General features: G+C 42.1%; 1 protein-coding gene across 4 annotated transcripts; it reads left to right on the top strand.

The window, feature by feature from the left end:
• Nucleotides 1-1,539: 1,539 nt before the first annotated feature.
• Nucleotides 1,540-15,794, top strand: CNP (2',3'-cyclic nucleotide 3' phosphodiesterase). 4 transcript variants are annotated; one of them, XM_083146871.1, is made up of 4 exons: nucleotides 1,540-1,694; nucleotides 3,235-3,907; nucleotides 6,280-6,410; nucleotides 11,152-15,794. In XM_083146871.1, exons 1-4 carry the CDS (start codon nucleotides 1,584-1,586, stop codon nucleotides 11,611-11,613), a joined length of 1,377 nt encoding a protein of 458 aa, XP_083002997.1. In that variant the 5' UTR covers nucleotides 1,540-1,583; the 3' UTR covers nucleotides 11,614-15,794. The 4 variants fall into 4 exon arrangements, with proteins under 4 accessions (XP_083002997.1, XP_083003000.1, XP_083003001.1 ...); XM_083146874.1 differs by lacking the exon at nucleotides 1,540-1,694 and adding an exon at nucleotides 1,707-1,856; XM_083146875.1 differs by lacking the exon at nucleotides 1,540-1,694 and adding an exon at nucleotides 2,890-3,110.
• The last annotated feature ends 625 nt before the right edge of the window (nucleotides 15,795-16,419 follow it).

Consider the following 16,419-nt stretch of genomic DNA (forward strand, 5'->3'; position numbering starts at 1 on the left):
TTAAATATTAGTAGGGAGAAGAAAAAAAGACCTTTTCTACAGCAAAAATGTTCATCCCTTAATACAGTGGTTGCCAACCTTTTTTCTTTCCCATACCCCTTGATTAGACTTTTAGAGTACTTCCTCCTCTCAATTTGAAATATCCACAGTAGTTACAAGTGGAGTGGAAGTGAGTGGTATGCGATACTATGCGTGTCCTTATATTAAGTAGTGTGTGGTCAGGAATCAGGTCCCTCTGTGTCAGGCCGCTGGCTGTGTTCTGTCTCTGAGGTTCCTGCTAACGCCGCTAGGATTAATGCCGCTGCTTCCTCCACCCGTGTCATTGCTTGGTAGATGATCGCTGATGTCTGAGGGCAGCACGGGTAGCTCGGGTAGCTCCCATTGAATTGATGGTCAGGCAAAAACGCGACAAGACGCTGATGACGCTGCAGATGGAAACGGAAGTGACACAACATGGTTAATTTCCATGGTAAAAGGAGACTTCTTCTGCCATCAGGAGACATTTTCCACTTCTTCCGCCATTACCAATATCATTTACAGGTACCCCCAACTGGTCTTTAGTGTACCCCCAGGGGTAAAAATACCCCAGGTTGGGAACCACTGCCTTAATGGTACTTACTCATCTTTGCGGCCACCAATATGCTAGTTACGTTAGCCATTATTCTGAAACTTTCACAACACCATCCTGTGTCCACGCCACCATCCTGAGTCTACGCCATCACCTATTACCTTTAGTAAAGCTGTGGCAAGCGAAGCGAGCCCGAAGCGTGGCGTGCAAAGCAAACCCGAAGCGTGGCGAGCAAAGTGAGAACGTGAGGGAATGATTACACTATGGGGACTATGTAAAAACCGGACCCGGACTACAAACCGGACCGCCAGACAGGACATCAAAATCTGCAGTCCGGAGCTTGTAGGGTCTGGTCCGGGGGGTGTCTTGCCCGGGGGAATCCCTGTGATAGTTATCACCAGGGACATGGGGGAGGGGAGATTACAGCCTCCCCGTGTGGTCCGGACCGTCCGGTTTTTGCTACATGCCCGGACCATACAGGGAGGCTTTATTCTACCCCTCCTCCTCTACCTGGTGACAGGTGTCACAGGCAGCCCCCCGGACAGGACATCCCCGGACAGGACACCCCCCGGACCGGACGCTACAAGCTCCAAAATGCAGACTTTGATGTCTGGTCCGGCGGTCCGGGGGTTTTTGTCCTGGTCCGGTTTTCACCCATACCCTACACTATGTAAGTTCCGTAGAGTAAGCGGTGGCTGAAACGATGAGGAAGTACCCCCTAAATAGACTAGAATTCTATCCAGCTATTTGCTTTTTAAGAATCAGAAAGAGCTGTCAGTAACGATATACACTGTGCAATCCTATATATGATGCACTGGTGTCTTGTCTGTCATCTGTGTGTAAAGCTACTATAAAGCTACCATTGTGTAACCGGTACAATACAGTAATACAAGCGACATGGTATTAGAGAGAAGGTGGCAGAGAGATGAGGCTGGTATAGTGGAAGGGAAGGCTGGGGCGGGGCTGAGGGTATGCTGGGGGCGTGTCCGAGGGAGGGGCAGCAGCATCAACACAAATGTGTTCCCGGGCCTGCACCATCCCGCAGCGTCTGCACTCTATTGTGTCACACTCTCTCTTCCCATCGCTCCAGCTCTACTACAGTCAAGGCGCCCGCCTCTCTTACAAGGTAAGAGCTCCCTGGAGCGGAAAGACCATCTTACCCTGTGCATGCATCGCTGTCAGCCTGCAGCTGCTGCCCAGCCTATAGGGCACTGCTACAGGCAGAGATAGGAAGTGGTGAGAGGCAGCAGCCGTGTTCTGCTGTCTGTGTGTTTAGCGGAGGTGACAGGTGGGTCCCAATGCCTGTGGATTAGGGTGGGCAGATACACGTGTGTTGGAGTGTGTATTTGGGAGCAGTGAGAGGTGTGTGTGTGTGTGTGTGTTGTACACGTCTTGATGTATATGTAATTAGAGGAGGCAACAGGTAATTGAACTGTGGTACATAGATTCAGCTTTACAGCTAAACGATGGTAGAACGTGTGTGTCAGGAAGAGCTGATAATACCTTTCTGGTTTGACAATGTGATGAGGTGACAGTAACCTGTCTGATGACAGGTGGGTGTCCTGATGTCTGTATATAAGGACGGAGGAGGTGACCGGTATGTGTCCTAGGAGCAGATGTGCCAAGCCTTGGAGAGCTATAAAGTTGAGATAAACTATTAGCCATCCATCTCTTAACTTATGTTTCCAACACAGCCTGTAACATGGCAGTAACTTTATCACTCTCCAATTCTTACAACAGATCTCCCTTAATGCGTATAAGGAAGAGGTGCGTGTGTGTGTGTATGTATGTATGTATGTATGTATATATATATTTTTTAATAACTTTTTGTTAGTAGTTTTGTTTTCCCTTTACAATAATTTAGTAAAATTACTCTACTCTACAGAAAACATTGTCAGGGTGCAATTACAATTTTTGGAAAAATCTTGTGATGGACTCTGGTTCCTTGCTCCATGGTGGAAGGCAAAATGTTAATTTTCCTGACAATAGTCTGCTTGTTGCTGAGTGTAGATGTCAGTGGGAAGCAGTGAATGGTATTGACTGTTATGGTCTCACCAGTTACTCTTTTGTTTTGTCGTTTAGGGAGGGGGCACTAGTTGGGTCACCAGACTGAACAATGGACACATTTGCAAACAAAACTGAGTACATTCCTCTGTTTGAAAGTGTACAAAACTTAATGAACTGTGTACACAAAGTGTAACATGCAATCATTCCCTTATATACTATCTTAATTTATATATTTTGGGGGGGGGGGGGGGGGGGGAATAACATTTATGTATTTCAATAAATGTTGATTATATTTTTGAGTGGAATAAACAACTTTACCATATTTGCTCTTTTGATTAGAGACTTGCTTAGATAGGACTCCTCACAAGATAAGTTTCTAAAGTTTATGGGGTCAATCCTATTACCTGTGAAGGGGACAAGTTGCCGTCGCTGCAGTGTGTCACCACTGGCGCTGCAAATTGCCTCCCTTGCTGCCTGATCTCATCCTGGACTTACAGATTGTATGCCCGCCCTATGAGGCGGTCAATAAAAATCAGTGAGTATGCCTGCACCCAGCGTCACTTACTTGCACAATGATGAACTCTCTGGTAATTGGATTCACCATTAAATGTAATTAAGTGGCATTTAATTAATAACAACTCATCTCTTGGATTTTTTAGGTTGGATCGATTCCCAACAGATCCAAGGCAGATACAGTCAAGACTTTACATCACAAGATGTCATCACAAGCCTCAAAGGATCACCAGGAGGGTCAGAAGCCACCACTGTTAGTAGATGACCACACTGTGGCTACTGTTAGAGAATCTAGAATCTTAGTTCTCTTGAGGGGTCTTCCCGGCAGTGGAAAATCTACCCTAGCAAAAGATATTGAAAATAAATATAAGGAATCCTCTCATCTTATTTCTGCTGACCAGCATAATATCAAGCCAGCGGTGAGGAGCTCTGGTGGAGATTACGGTCAACTGGATGATGAGCTAACAAATTGCTTAAACAGACGTGAGGCCAGTCTGGTCATCCTTGATGATACTCACCATGATCGCGAAAGGCTTGATAAATTGTTTGATTTGGCCAATGATTACCTATTCACTGTAGTTGTCTTAGAACCAAAGACACCATGGAAATTGGACTGTGCACAACTGAAAGATCGGAACCACTGGAAGTTATCTCTCGAGGAGCTTAAGAACCTGAGACCTACACTGGAGAAGGACCTCCTTCCTCTGTACTTTGGATGGTTCTTGGCAAAGCGAGATGAGGATTCCCTAAGAAAGACCAGCCATGATTTTCTGGAGCAGCTACAAAACCTAAAGGCTTTTAAGAAGCGTTTACAAGCATGTAGGTGTTACCCATGGTTTGGTTGTTAGGTTATGTTGTGATTAATGAAATCTATTCAAAATAACCATTTTGTCCATATGTAACAGGAGATTATATCTCTGATTATTTTTAAAACACACAAGGGGAGATGTTTTACAGAGGGAAACGTCCCAACAAATCAGATTGTCTAGCACAGCCTGTAAATAGTAGCTAGAAGCTGATTGGTAATTTCTCTTTAATGCTTAATACTGTGCTACCTCCCACAGTTAGAGGCTGGAGCATACAACTTAAATATGCATTCTAGTTTGAGTTAACAACTTTAAAAACTAATCTGTTGTGTATATATATATATATATATATATTCTGGAGTCGCTACCGATGTAGCCACTCCCATCATAGCTCCGATGCAGGCTCGCATGCATGTTCTAGTTACACCAGCTAATGCCCACACCGCAATGGAGCCACTGTGAGTGGCTACATCTGTACCTCTTTTGTAACCACATATTCCAAATATCTCATAAGTGGCAACTGTTGTTTAAATCTTTTACTGCCATTATATAGTTTGGTCATTTAACCCTTTGAGTGCCAGCATCTCTGTGAGAAATACACAAAATATCCACAAAAAATGCCAGCATCGCTCACATTTGTTATATAAATTCATATAAAAAAGTGTACATTTCCTTTATAAAGGTAAACATAATGAAGAATATAAATGTTCGCTTGCCAATTTTCACACCTATTTTGACATTCCCTTGGCACTCAAAGGGTTAATAAAAAGCATTTTTTTTTTTGGTGTAAATGTAGTTTTTTTCAAAGATACAGCTCTTGACAGATATTAACCCATGTCTTTTGTTTTTAGGATATTTGGAACATATAAGCAAAATATTTGTAGAAAAATTCTGATCTCTGAATTATTATTTTGACATGTTCTGTTATTTTAAAATTACTGTTTTATATGGTCACTATCGATACAACCACTGATATTACACTGAAGCTTGTGGCAATACCATATAAAAAAAATAGTTTCCACTTTAGATTAAAATGTTATTTTCTTTGCAGGATCCTTTATATCATGGTATATGTTTTGGTATAATTTCTACTCTTTTTTTCAACTAATTTTCATTAATTGCTTAGAATGTTTTTATTTTTTAACCAATTACACACCTAATAACACCCCCCCCCCCCCCCCCCCCCCCCCCCAAAAAAATTCAATAGATAACCATTCACTTTAATTGATTATTGTTAATCTAGTAAACCCATTTCAGTTTGAATTCCATGACCCTGGTAAGAATTTGTACAAGGCAGAGTCCATGTTCCTTTTAATTTCCAGTGCTGGGTGTGCGACAAAGGGTCGACAACCATTAGGCAGACATGCAAAAAGGTCGACATTCAAATAGGTCAACAGTCAAAAGGTCGACATGGGGTTTCTCACTGTTTTTATTACCCGAATGTCGCCATGGACACAGGTTAAAGTGCACCGCTGTGCTCGCCATGCTTCGGGCTATTTTATTCTCCCACCACACCCTAGTGGATGGTAGGGCATGAAATACCGCCTGTCGCAACATGTCTGCTCAAAAAAATATATCCCATGTCGACCTTTTGACTGTCGACCTAATGCTTGTGTCGACACTACGATTGTCAACCTTTATGTTGTCTACCCGTTGTCCGGATACCCCAGTGCTAGTCTTCTACTTTCTGGCACTTGTGTAGTTTCACGACGCCAGCATGGCCACGCGCTACTTTCAGGTCGGCGCTCGCCACACTTTCTAAAATAAACTCCATGCCAACGTGGATAGTTCATACCCCCACTATCCACGTTGGCATGGAGTTGATTTTAGATAGCACAGCGAGCCACCGAGCTCGTAGCGTGGGCGAGCCCCGCAAGGGGACACGGACACACGGCCATGCTGGCGCCATGAAACTACACCAGTACCTACTTTCTTCCTTGGAATAACTTCTTTCAGACCTAAGCTGGGTCGTCTATCCAGATTTCAAGTCCCCTGATGATAAGGGTCATGAACCCAACACTGTAAACCCGGGTAGACCCTTTTAGACATAAGCTGCAAAAAGCCGGGTTTTAGGCTTAGGCCTGTATATACCAAGCAAGGCAAAATGTCATTTTTATTTGTTTTTTTGTATAAATCTGTTGGTGTTTTTTTTTTTTTTTCTTTGTTTGTTTGTGTGACTGTAAGTGTAATTGAACCGTACCTCATATTTGTATTAGTTGTGCTTTCATTTGTTGTTGTTGTTGTTGTGTGTGTGTGTGTGTGTGTGTGTGTGTGTGTGTGTTTTTATTTTTTTTTTCTCAATTTCCTTATGGAACAAAAACAAACATCTAAAGTTAAATATTTTATCCTAGTGTATAATTTTTATTATTTCTCACTCCCTTTCAGTTGGTTGTGAAGACAAACATAAGTTGGATCTCTTGAAGTATTTTACCAAAACTCCCAATATCCTACACTGCACGGCCAAGTTTTGTGATTATGGGAAGGCTGCGGGAGCGGAAGAATATGCACACCAAGAGGTGAGGGGATGTTCCAGATTAAAACAAACAAACCATTCTATAAACTATAAAGGCAATGTGTGACATTACCATACATACAACTAGTTAGTTGATTTGGGTGTGGGTTGTTAGGTCGACAGGCAGCAATGTCAACATGGGCAAGGTCGGCAGTCAAAAGGTCGACATGGTTTGTTTGTTTTACCCGAATGTCGACATGGACACAATGCTTTGGGCACGATGCCTCGCTACGCTCAGCACACTAGTTTATTCTCCCACCACACCCTAGTGGATGGTAGGGCATGAAATACCACCTGTCGGCTCAAAAAACAGTGAAAAATCCCATGTCGGCCTTTTGACTTTTGACCTAGACCCCTGTCGACCTAGTGGTGTCACCCAATGCTTGACAACCTAGTTGCTGTAGACCTAGAGACCGCTGATTTGGCTTAAACTGGGTACACATTTGACCCCGCAAATGATGTGTAATCCTCAGCGATTTCCCTTATACGCCCTGGTACTCCGTGACAAACAATAAAGTGCATACACACTAAACAATGTTTTAAACTATATCATTCAGTGGCCACATTAAGGAGTATAGCTGTCGTTGACAATATAGTAAGGATATTCCTGCATGTACAGACAACAGGGGGTCGTTAATGACCAGTGAGAGCCCACACCGGAAATGATATACTGTGGGCACACACTAGATGATATGATTGAAAATATCGTTAGTGATATCTTTATTGTGCACACCGTTTGTAAAGCTGGGTACACCTTAGATAATTTTACAATCCGTTTTGTAGATTTCTCTTACGTTTGTCCCATCTAGTCTTAAATAATTTAGTAAATCGAGCAATAAAAAGTAAGTACTGCAACGCACCACACAGCTGAATTGATGTATATAATCTTGAGCTATTTAGGTGACTGTGGATGTTTAGGTGCATACACACTGGATGTTTTTGCCCAACGTGTATGCAGAGCGACTACGTAAAAAATCGCTGGGATGAAAACGCACACGCACATTTTCATACTTTTTTCATAGGGGGTGGACGACTTTTCAAAGCAGGACACTATGAAAAGCCGTGGCGGGCAGCCATGATGTGGGAGGGCACATCAACGCTCCTCGCCGAGTCATACACACTTGGTTCAACATCAAAACATCAAAAGTGAGCTGCTTTCAGCTCAAAATCATCCTGTGTGTTTGGGCCTTTAGTATCCCAGATTAAGAAGAAATGAAACTTAATTCACTTTCATTTTCTCCTGCAGTCTAGCTGCAGATAATCATAGTTTCGTACTTTTCAATATTGTAAACAAGGGAGTTAGGACCTCGGTAAAAAGGGTGCGTAGCTTCACGTGAGTGATGCAGTTTGCTATCACTGTGGGGGCATTCCCAGCACTCTGAGCTGCTGTACTTGCCCCCAGTCTCTCTCTGTCTCATGAATTACGTACAGCAAATATTCACCACTGCTGCAAGTAACGGGGCCTCCCAACTGCCCCCCAACTTCCCCCAACAGGGAGATACTGCTGTTGATGGATGGGAATGTCGTACAAAAATCGAGACCGTTGGGGGTTTATTTAGCTCCCTTCTAGCGGATGGGCTGTTCTGAGATGGGGACAAAGCAAAAAAACAACTTTTTCCTTGGACAAAGGAGGTCATTCTGGTTTACTCTCGGGGACCGATGGTGAAGGCCTGCGCATTTGCATGTTCGCTTATACACATGTGCAGGCCTTCTGTGCGGGTGCCCTTGGATAGTCTCCGAGGTGCTCGCAGCGGGGTGGGCCTACAGGAGGTCCCATTCACGGGGCTGATTGGTTGGTACTTTACTGTGGTCAACTTGATCTCTCTCCAAGTCTTACATAGAGGGTCCATAAGGGTTAGCCTGTAGACAGTGCACTCTAACCTATAAATCCCTTGTTAAATTTTGGAATCTATGGGTTTCCCTCAGTGCATGGCAACAGCTCCCACGGTTCCTACAGTGGCTTGTGGGCACTGGGAGTCTTCCGGCGGGGGGGACGAGGACAATATTGCAGCAGCGAGCCTTACCTCAATTACTTGAGACCTCTTTCATCTGCACCTAGAACATTGCACAAAACACACCAAAAAATACTAATTCCCTATAATAGTGTTGTATTTTATGATTCAAAACTCGAATGATAAGATATTGGATCCCTTCTGCTCCTGCGGCAGCTGCATCGCCCATAGGTTTCTATGGGGGATGCATTGCTGCCCGATTGTATCCATATTGGGCAGCATCGGGTCCCAGGGATTCTAACCATGCGCGCACAGATTCCCCAGCACCCGGCTGAGCGTATATCAGGGACGGGCTGTTTTGGACCTATATTCCTGTGATCGGATCACATATTACAATGTGATCCTGGGCGGTAATAACTTGTACAGATTGAATTTTGTATGCAATACTTTTTACATGGGGCCAGGGGCGTAACTACCATAGGTGCAAGGGGTGCAGCTGCTATGGGGCCCAGAGCAGAAGGGGGCCCATCTTTGCTGTCAAACTAATATGTTTTGCATACATTTATCACCATCAGTTGCTATATAGGGGGCCCTTACAAACTTTTGCTATGGGGCCTACGAATATCTAGTTACGCCTCTGCATGGGGCCCTATGACAGACAAGTAAACTGACATTTTTAATAGAAAAAATCCTTCAGCAATGACGGGTAGGTACTGCTAGTATGCGTATAAATTAATTTATTTCACAGTTTCAAATTGCGCAACCATATTAAACAATTTCTATTACATATCAAGTCCTGAGATTGCTCGCAGCACTGAGACCTTGGCCTTTTATTGCAGACATGGTGCTGTGTGTGAAGTATTTATGTTCACATGTGTTTGTTCCCTCAGTCTAAAGCCATATTAGTAGGTTAATTATTTTCCCGTGTGTGGGTTTTGTGCACCAGTTTTAGAGAAGTAGATTGTAAGCTCCAGTGGAGCAAGGACTGGTGTGTCATGTGCTGCCTCCTATGCAAGTCCTGTAAAAATAAAGAATGGTAGTAATTGACAGAATGACTGACTATACAGTGGTTATTCACTGAATGTGTCAATGTGCATCACAGCACCCGATAAGGTATTTGTTTTTATGTATTGCACTGTATTGGTGGAAGCTGATTGGTTAGCAGGGCCGCCAAGAGAAATCCTGGGCCCCGGTACAACAATTTCGTGGGGCCCCCACGGACGGAGCTCCCCGCACACTCTGCGGACCCTTGTTATGCCACTGCTTCCAAGGTGGATACAGGGACAAAAATTTACACCGTAATGCCTATTACACATGTCACACACACACATTACATATTAAACCACACGCCATAATGCTCATTACATGTTATGCCACACACCATAGTGGGCAGTAAACATTATGCCATACACCGTAATACCTATTACATATTTTACCACATGCCATAATGCCCATTACATATTATTCCTCACAACGTAATCGCCGATTATGCCACACACCAATGTCTATTACATATAATACCACACACATTATGCCACATACTGTAAGTTCCGCTTACCTAAATGCTCATTGCTATGGGCTTCATGCTTGATGCCAGGGGTTAACATGCTCTACCAGGGGTTAACATGCTTGTTGCCATGGGATTACATTCTCTGCCTGGAGTTACATGCTCTGCCAGGGGTTAACATTATCTGCCAGAGATTAACAGGCTCTGCCAGGGGTTACATACTCTGCCAGGGGTTACATTCTCTGCCAGGTGTTACATGCTTGTTGCCATGGGTTTACATGCTCTGCCAGGGGTTAACATTCTCTGTCAGAGTTTAACATGCTCTCTGCCATGGGATTAATCTGCACTGCCATTGGTTGCATGCTCTGCCAGGGGTTAACATGCTTGTTGCCCTGGATTTTCATGTCCTGCCATGTGTTACATGCTTTCCAGGGGTTATAGTACATGCTCTGCCAGGAGTTACATGCTGACTTCCATTGAGTTGCTGGATCTCAGCCCCAGCAGCATGCAGGGAGGCAGCAGACACAGAGCAACCAGCCACCCACCTTCCACGTTGGAACACAGTGACCAGGACATGGTTGGGGAACCAGGTCTGGGACTGCTGGGCTGGAGACATGGCACTGGCACCTGCTGCTGCTGCTGGCAGCTGGGATGGGAATGTGGGGAGTGGGGCGGGCTGGATTCTGCAGAGTGGGTGGTACTCCCGAGGGAGGTGGCCTCTCTCTGTGCCGGCACACAGGGACTACCTACCCTAAGTGTCCTCCTGACGCCGAGCCATGGTAAGCTCCAAGTCACATGGATGGCTTTCAGCAGGCCCTGTAGTCGGAGAGCAGAAGGACCTCTGTGATGCTTCTGCCCCCACGTCCGCCCACATCCGCACTCCCAATGCCGATGATGAAAAGCTGACTCTGGCACACTTAGACCCAGTGCACTCGCCGCCAAATTTTAAAAAAAATCTGTGTCCAGACCGGGGCCCCCTTACAGATCCGGGCCCGGGTAAATTGTACCTGCTCCCCCCCTCTCTCGGCACCCCTGTTGGTTAGGACGTGTTTAAAGCAGGGCTGGGCAACGCCGGCCCTCCAGATGTTGATGAACTACACATCCCAGCATGCCTTGCATCAGTTTCAGCATGGCCACATAGCAAAACTAATGCTAAGCATCCTGGGATGTGTAGTTCATTAACATCTGGAGGACCGGTGCTGCCCAGCCCTGTGTTAAAGTATTTATTGCGATGTGTGTCTCCTATGTAGTGTCTGGCTAACTCTTTTAGTGTTTCTTTTCTCTAGGCTGTAAAGAAGTCCTATGCAAAAGGTTACACACTCCATATCACAGCCCTATTTGTCACCCCGAAGACAGCAGGAGCACAAGTAGAACTCACAGAAGACCAGCTTCTACTATGGCCTGCAGATGCTGAGAAAGAAGTGATGCCTAAGGATACCTTTCCCCGGGGAAGCCGTGCCCATATCACTCTGGGTACTGCTGCTGAAGTGCAGGATGTTCAAACTGGCATTGACCTTCTGGAGTTTATAAAATTGCAGCAGAGTGGGAAAGAGGGGGAGCATGGGGGAGACTTTACCGGCGCAGTCGGTGGCAAAGTCTCTTACTATGATAATGGTATGTGGATGCTTAACCTGACCAGAAAGATTGAGGTGAAATCCATCTTTTCAGGGTACTATGGTAAACCAGGAGTCAGCGTCCCGTTACGGGGTGGCAAAAAGGGCCTTTTACATAACTGTCAAATTGTGTAACAAAGTAAGCACTAAAAATAAAATGATTTGGTCCAGACAGCTTTTAAACAAACAACTTTTGCACTGTAACTTTTCCAAGTGCCACTTAATGTTTAATATTTTGTAGTAATTTATAAGCTAATACTGTGAAAATGAAGGTACAGCACTGTATGATGAGATAAGGGTATCATATAAAGGGGCTTTCATACTTATTGCTGCCTTCCACAGTATTACATTTGTTATAGTCTGTAATAAGTAGCTCTGTATAGGCTATATAATTAGTGTTCTTTTTCCCAAATCAGAGCAACAGTGTACTCCTATGTGCACTTTAAATAAAGATATATTAATTTTGATTTGTAAAACTGATGGCAGCGTCCATAATATTACACCAACTCCAATGTATCTTTTCTGAATAATAAGTGACCATACGGCAGTTCTCTGACCTTTTATCTATGCAATTATTTACAGACAACATATGTCCTGCTTATTCTACTTTATGGTCCATAAAATAAAATGGTTCTAGTTCTAGGAAGGTATGGGATTATTTTAAGGATTAAAAATAACCTAAATGCGTGTAAGGTCAATATAAAAATGTATTTGAATTCAGGTTATTCTAAATGGAAAATATGTAAAAAGAGACCAAACATCTGCGTTAATTCCCTTTTCTCCTGCGCATACAGAGCTCTACTCTTCGAATTTACAATGACACACTTGCAGCCCATCTGAATTGTGTTCCCCTAAATAAGGATTTATTTCCCCCTTAAAATCTCTGTCATTTGATTCTTCAGTTGCATGTAACAAATATTTTTCATTACCAAGCAACGTGGCCCACAAAGATGGGTGTGGGTTATTAGGTAGACCATTATTGGTTGACGGTGAAGAGGTCGACAGAGGAAAAAGTGAAGTTTTTAGTGTCTGTTGACATCTGCGACGTGCACCCCAAATTAGTGTAATGCATACCCTTACTTGGCACATTTTACCGTTCCCACTGTAGTCCTCGTGGATTGTAAATTATGAACAAATCATGAATCCATTACAAAAATTGTAAAAAGTTCATGTCATCGTTTTCACATGTAGAAATATTACTTGTGTAGACACTTTATCAATGTCAACAATGGGCATGTCGACCTTTTGACCACACTGCCTTTTTTGCCTGTTGATAAATTGTGGTCAGCCTATTGAATTTCGACCGAACAACCTGAACCACACAAAGATAAAAAAAAAAATGTCTATGTTATATATTTTTTTATTTTCTATTAATGTTATTTAGGGATGGTCAGGAATGCAGTTACATTTAAAATAGTTTTTTTTAACATATAAATTGACAAGGCACACATTTAACAATGTAAAATTGCTTGTAGCTGCCCAGTTTAGATTGGATGGGATGATTGGTGGACAGTGTCTAGGCTGATCGTCAATAAATCTATGCCATATGGGTGACATGGTCAAAAGGTCGACATGGTAAAATAGTTGGCATGTCATTATTCGACATGTGAAAGGTCAACATATTTTATTATTATTATTTTTTTCATGCTTGACCATCGACATGGGCGATAAAGTGGGCAGAGCACAGCGGTACATGTGCTGAAATATTCAAAAGGGCACAAACACAAAATGTTGACTTTCCATGTGTCAACCTTATCCTTGTGTCAACCTTTTGTCTGTATGGATTTTGTGCCTGTTGACCTTTTAGGGTCAACCTAATAACTATCAACCCTATGATCCACACCCATTTAGAATAACTGTCTTTTTATGTACAAAAAGTTTGTCATTTTCTTTTTTAGTGTGTACAATAAGTCACACATAGTACATATAATGATGTAATTGCTAAATGCCTTAATTTAAACCACTTTCATTATATAAACGGGGAACATCTAATGGTCGGCATGCAACCACTTTAAAGGAGGAATTTGAGTCTCGCTATATAAATTAAAAAGAAAATAGTTTCCAACTCCAGCAAAGTTATTGAATTGGGATGTTATGCTTATGAAAGGTAAGAAGAGCACCGCAACTTGTTCCTGTCACCTCTTGCTTAGGCATCAGTGAGCAGAAGCTCTGCCATACAGTATAACTGCGCTTGAAAATCAGACCTGACCCACAACTTGCCACAGTAGGGACAGTGTGTGCATTTCTAGAGGTGAAAATGTCCTCTCTACGTATCTGTAATATTCTGCAAAGTCAATATTCTCTCATTGCTTAATTGGTTTATCCAGACAATTTTTTTTCTTTAAAATTAAATGAGTTGTTCATGGTTTGTGTGATATTGAGACCACCTGTACGTGTGATGTTATTTTCATTGCTGTCACCATAAACGTCCTTGTGTTATTGTCTCTGCAAACACAGACAAGCAGACTGTATTTTGTTGCAAATACACATACACTAGAATATTATGTTGCTTTAACATTATTAGTTTTATTTTATTTACAGGTGTTTAATGAGTATCCATTGTGTGATATTCATTAATCACATGTAATCTACCCACACGAGTGAAAATTTTAATTAATTTGATTCAGTTTAACAAAAGTTGTGTTCATAGGTGAATATTTGACTACTCACTGCTTCTCCTGGGAAATATGAACCCATAAAAACAGACGTAATCATATTTTATACTTAGCCAACCGTAATATCATCCCTTACTTCACCCGGGGCTAATGTAAACAGCAGTCATGTGTCATTGTTCAAATGACAACTTTGGGTGCAACTACTGTATTCACAACCTGTTATAACTGTCTGACCATTGTAAAGCCTTGTATATCCTATGTATCTTGATATTGGTTGTCTCAAGTTCACACTAGGAGTAATGATTGGGATTAGAAGTTGTTGTTGTTATTATTATTGATTAATTACAACAGGTGTTCCTGCTTTCTCTGCATAATCCCACTCCTCTCTATAAGCAAATTTTAATTTAGGTACAATGTATGGTCCGCAAGAGGTGAGGTGATGTACCTGAAATGACAAAATATCTAGTGGCAGAAAACATAGGATTATTATTGGGAACATATTAAGAGACCTTTACCACATGATTGGTTTAGTACGGGTGTCTACTAATCTGTACACACACTGTGTAAATGCAGTACATCAGCTCCTGAATACAGCATATCAGGGGGTGTTATCAAATCTCCGAGAGAGTACCAACCAACCAGCTCACAACAGTCATTTTTCAAACACATCCTGGTTGGCTGGTAATTTCTCTCTCTCTCTCTCTCTCTCTATCCATCCACCTTTTCACTATCCAAGCATTGATAAATCTACCCCACAGAAGATAATCCCTGTGACAGCTAGGTGCAACTACCTGCACTGGAGGTTTAAAGAAAAAACCCATACTTTGTTTTTACCCAGTAATTCTCTAATATTAATATCAATATTTGTTTGGTATAAAGAGATTTTCTTTGTTATACATCATTCATTTTTCACATTTGACTAAGTATGTCATACATTTTCTTTTAAAAACGACATGCAATATTGGCATAACTGCAACCAAAATGTATAGTAAAAATAAAATCCAACTATACATTCCAGACTATGAAATGCTGTGGAGCACTATGATATGTAATGATAACTGGAATAATGTGGTATTCTCTTTTCTTTTTTGGGGTTTCAGTGAACATATTCTTTATAGGAGTATTTTATAGGAGATTCCCTAGCCATACAGTAAAATCACCTGACATTCCCTGGGGCTATTCTTGATATTGCAGGCGAATGGTGGCATGATATACGTACTTCTCATTAGTACATAGTGATATAAAATCTTTTTTTTTTGGGATGGGAACTTTTTTACCGCCTTACTAGTTCAAATATTTCTGGTTTCCACACAGGCTACCATTCTTTTTACCCTTTTAATATATAATGTAGGAAAAGGTATATTTGTACCAACTACCATCTGTTCTTTTCAGTGCAGGGCAAAGTGATCTAGATGTGCCTACATATAACCATTTTGTGGACTGGACTGAAAGGAATGAGAATACAGCTCATCAGTTTAGTAGGAGCTATGAGTCACATGATGCCTCAAAATCATCACAAGTTCTTACTTAAGGGATAGGCTGCTTATACTTAGTGCCTTTTATAAGATCATTGGTTAATTCCTGTCTCATAACTTCTTACTGCTAATTGTACTCAATGCCAAACAAAAACAAGTGAAATGACTAAACATGTCTTAAATATGTTACCAAAATCTTTAATAAAATAAAACAAGTAAACAAGAATGTTGACTATTGTGTCAGGAAAATGTTGTGTGCTGGATGTTTGCAAAAACAGGATGATAGAAACATTACAAATTGACTCAACACTACTTCATCCTCTTGGAGGGATATTCAATTAGGTGTGCCGGACCTATTCAATTAGCAGAGGTTACCTGGTTGGACTGAACTTCACAGGTTCATGGGCAGTTTATGCAGAAACCGGGTTTCTGCATGTTTACCCCGATTTTGGGCGTGGGAAAAAGGCTATATAATTGAATAGTCCTCCGCATTGCAGGAATTTTAGGCGGCCATGTTGATGTGCTAGTATATTGTACACATCCCAAACAATTATGTTTCTAGATACGCATTAGTTGTCAAAGATGTAGCACACACACACACACACACAAAAAAAAGAGCAAGAGTTGACATACTGTAGAACATCAAATATAGACTTACTTTCTTTAGCTTTATGCCAATTTAAATGCATACCAGTGTGCTAGGTATAACCTAAGCGGGGATGAATTGGGTAATTCAGTCTTCAAAAAGGATCTAGGGAGTCCAAATAGACAACAAACTGGGGTGTAATGCTCAATGTAATATAGCAACAAAAAAGGCCAACAAATTTCTTGCATGTATTAAAAGGGGCATG

Source organism: Crinia signifera, chromosome 6, assembly GCF_055691185.1.
Source record: "Crinia signifera chromosome 6, ASM5569118v1, whole genome shotgun sequence".
Taxonomy (NCBI): Eukaryota; Metazoa; Chordata; class Amphibia; order Anura; family Myobatrachidae; genus Crinia; species Crinia signifera.